This window comes from Corylus avellana, chromosome ca7 (assembly GCF_901000735.1).
Source record: "Corylus avellana chromosome ca7, CavTom2PMs-1.0".
Taxonomy (NCBI): domain Eukaryota; kingdom Viridiplantae; phylum Streptophyta; class Magnoliopsida; order Fagales; family Betulaceae; genus Corylus; species Corylus avellana.
In genome coordinates, this window is record NC_081547.1 from 5,454,569 (window position 1) to 5,457,848 (window position 3,280).

At 39.9% G+C, this 3,280-nt stretch overlaps 1 protein-coding gene across 1 annotated transcript; it reads left to right on the forward strand.

Annotated features, from left to right (window-relative positions):
* Positions 1 to 357: 357 nt before the first annotated feature.
* On the forward strand, positions 358 to 1,906 carry LOC132187339 (ethylene-responsive transcription factor CRF4-like). The gene has a single exon (XM_059601625.1). It carries the CDS (start codon positions 699 to 701, stop codon positions 1,620 to 1,622), a length of 924 nt encoding a protein of 307 aa, XP_059457608.1. The 5' UTR covers positions 358 to 698; the 3' UTR covers positions 1,623 to 1,906.
* Positions 1,907 to 3,280: the final 1,374 nt, after the last annotated feature.

Here is a 3,280-nt window from a genome sequence, read left to right on the forward strand (position 1 = left end):
GTTACTTGGGGACCAAGGTGAATCGGCGGAACCAAAGCATTTTACCGGGACAACATTGCCACGTGTCGGAATCCAAGCGTCACAATAGTGGATGCGGCGAGTCGTATGGAATCCCCGGTGGACACCGGAATCTCCGGCTGTAACTATCCTTCATCCTTTACTCGTATCCGATTTTAATATTTATTTTGAAAAAAAAAAAAAAAAAACTCTTAATCCCACAATTAAATATTAATCAAACTGATTAACAATTTCCCAAATTTATTCCTGAACGCAATCTAAATCTAAATTAAATTAATAAAAAAAAAAGAATTTGGCAATTAGGATTCTCCTATAAAAAAGCGATTCTTGGCATTTTGACTCTTCTCTGCAGCTCAAAACTCTCTCTCTCTGATCATTTCTCTTTGAATTAGCAGCAGCATCCTCAATGATAGGGGAAAAGAAAAATCTCAGGGATTATTCCTGATTATTCCTGATCCCAGTTGTGTTCTTTAGAAATATCTGTTTCAATTTAGTCCTTCATTTCGCAAAAGAAAAATCTCAGGGATTATTCCTGATCCCAGTTGTGTTCTTTTCAATTTAGTCCTTCATTTCGCTATAAGGGTTGTCGTTGAGAAATTTCTCATATTTTGGATGCTTCTCGCGCAACAATATTGGGTCAATCTCTCTTGGTTTCTGGGCAATTTTGAACACTGTTCAAAATGAATGATTCAGTAAGGTACACAGAACACCGGCGTATCACCAATAAGCTCGTGAAATCTCTGGCCAAACAGTTTCCGGTGCCCAATGCCGACAAACCAAAAATTGTTCGGATCTCCGTCACGGACGGTGACGCTACCGACTCCTCAAGCGATGAAGGCGAAGAAGAGCACCCACTTCGTCCTCATCGAGTGAAAAGGCTGGTTAACGAGATCAGAATCAAAGATTTCTCGCAGTACGCCACCGAAGACGCAAAGACTCAGAACGTAAAGCCAAATCCGAGGCCTAACCAGCAGTCTTTTCCGGAAATGAAGAAGTACCGAGGGGTTCGACAACGGCCCTGGGGGAGATGGGCTGCCGAGATCAGAGACCCTCTCCAGCGGACGAGAATTTGGCTGGGGACCTACGACACCGCCGAAGAGGCGGCTATGGTATACGACAGGGCCGCCATTCGCATCAGAGGCCCCCACGCTCTCACCAATTTCATAAACCCCGAGTCACCGAAACAAGTAGTTGATGCTGAGAGTCCGATAGCCAGCATTGTTCCGGTAAGTCCAACTCAACGTCCGGAAATTGATGTTGCGCCGCCTTGCGATTACGATTCTGGAAAAGAGTCTCACAGTGTCTATTCTCCAATCTCTGTTCTCAGATTTCAGCCTCTTGAACCCAGAACAGAGGCGGAAAATGACTGGAGACCGGCTCAAAAAGGGCAAGATGATTTTGTGTTGTTGGATCCACTACTTTTGGATGATCATTTTGATTCTCTAAATTTTCCACCGTTATTTTTGGATGACAAGAGCGTGGTGGCCACCTCGGGTTCAAAAGAAGATTTCGGCGATATTTCGGTGGACTTGGATGTAGATTTCGGGTCTTGTAAATGGGATGTGGATAGTTTCTTCCAGGATCCTCTGGGATCCTTGCAGTGAGACTCAGACTCATTTCCACAGTAATTCAGAGTCTTTTGGTTCACAGTCTTTTTACTGGACCGGAGAGGAGGACGTGAAAGATGAGGGTAAATAGCGTTGTGGTTTTGGTGGTGGTAAAATGGTGAAAACGAGTTGATGATGTATATGACTCATATGATATGGTAATTTAAGAGTTGGGTGGGTTTTTACTTGAAATTGTGGGTTTGTCCGTTACTCAATGTGTATTTGAATTCCTAATGCCAATATTAATCCTGAATGTTGCATGATTAGCGGAAATGACCACCTTGTTATTTTCCAAATCTCCCATGTCCTTTGTTTTCTAGGTCTTCTGATTCATGAGTTTGGTGAGATATTTTTGGGATTCATATATATGTTGGCGCGGGGCTCAAAAAAATAAAAAGGTGGCCCACTTGGGTTGGAGAAAGACTAAAGTTGTTTCCATTCCATGTTGAACGGTTGGAGAGCGTAGGCACTTGAGAGCCACACGATCTTTCTGCGTTTTGTTACCCACTCTTTAGAGAGTGAGTCAAGACGTCCATATCAACATTTCTCTCGAGTACTATGATTTTTCTATGTGACAAGCATACGCCAACGTGGCTCTTCTATTTCTTTGAACTTTCGCTACCTTGGGTTAAAACACATGCTCTCCCCTCCCTCTTCTTTGTAGCCCCCTGCAACTGCAAGAATGAAATATGGTTAATAAGATAAGATTCATTTCATGATTATTAAGATTTAAAGTTGTATGGTGTTTAAAAAAAAAAAAATTGAATAATGTTATGTTATTTATATGGTTAAAATGTATTAGTTCTTTGTTTGAGTAGAAAATTCATGTTTTCTGCTCAATTACAACTAAAGTGAGCTCACTGTACTTTTTTTTTTTTTTTAATGTATTCAAGAAAAAATGCATGTGTATGTCAAGTGATCAATCTTGGTCCTCTTTAACTATATTAACTAATGGAGGAGTTTTGTTGCCAATGTTGAGTAATTTAGGGCGGTTAATTGATTGAGAATGATGCGGCTACCCCTTTTTTAAGTTTTTTAATTTCAAAAATAAAAGTCTTAATTTTTTTAAGAAGTTGTCAAGTTGAGTAATCAACGAAATTCACATGTTTACCTAATAATTTGAGTCAAACAATTAACTAAAGGAAACATTTTTGAACAGATTATTTATTTTAAGAATTTTTAAGAGAGGGAGATATAAAATATTTAGTTCATTTTAAAAAAAAGTAAATTTTTCTCTTTAAATTTAACTTTAAATAACTTTAAAATAACTGATAAAAAAAATTAAAAATAAAAATAAAAATAAAAATTGGTAGATATAGATACGAGCGGAAGATAAGGCTGCTGCGATGGCGAACCAAAAACGCATGGCAGCAGCCCTGTCGTCCGCATGAAAAATCGGACCCACAGAGAACGAGTCCATTTGACTCATCCTCGACCAGAACCAATAACAGACTGTCCTCCTGGTGGTGCTTGGTGAGTGGTGAGGGCTCTAGAAAACATAAAAGCACATCTTGGAAAGGCGTGGGGTGATCTGTAAATTCCAAGACAATGCCAGCTAGCTTTTCAGTGCTATCTATCTCCGGCCTGCTCCTTCAATCTCCGGCTACTCTAGTCAACATTGCATCAAGTGTTGGAGACATATTTAGCAGTCCACC

What these genes read in the sequence shown, in the direction of transcription:
- LOC132187339 (XM_059601625.1), top strand. Translation starts at nt 699, where the DNA reads ATGAATGATTCAGTAAGGTACACAGAACACCGGCGTATCACCAATAAG.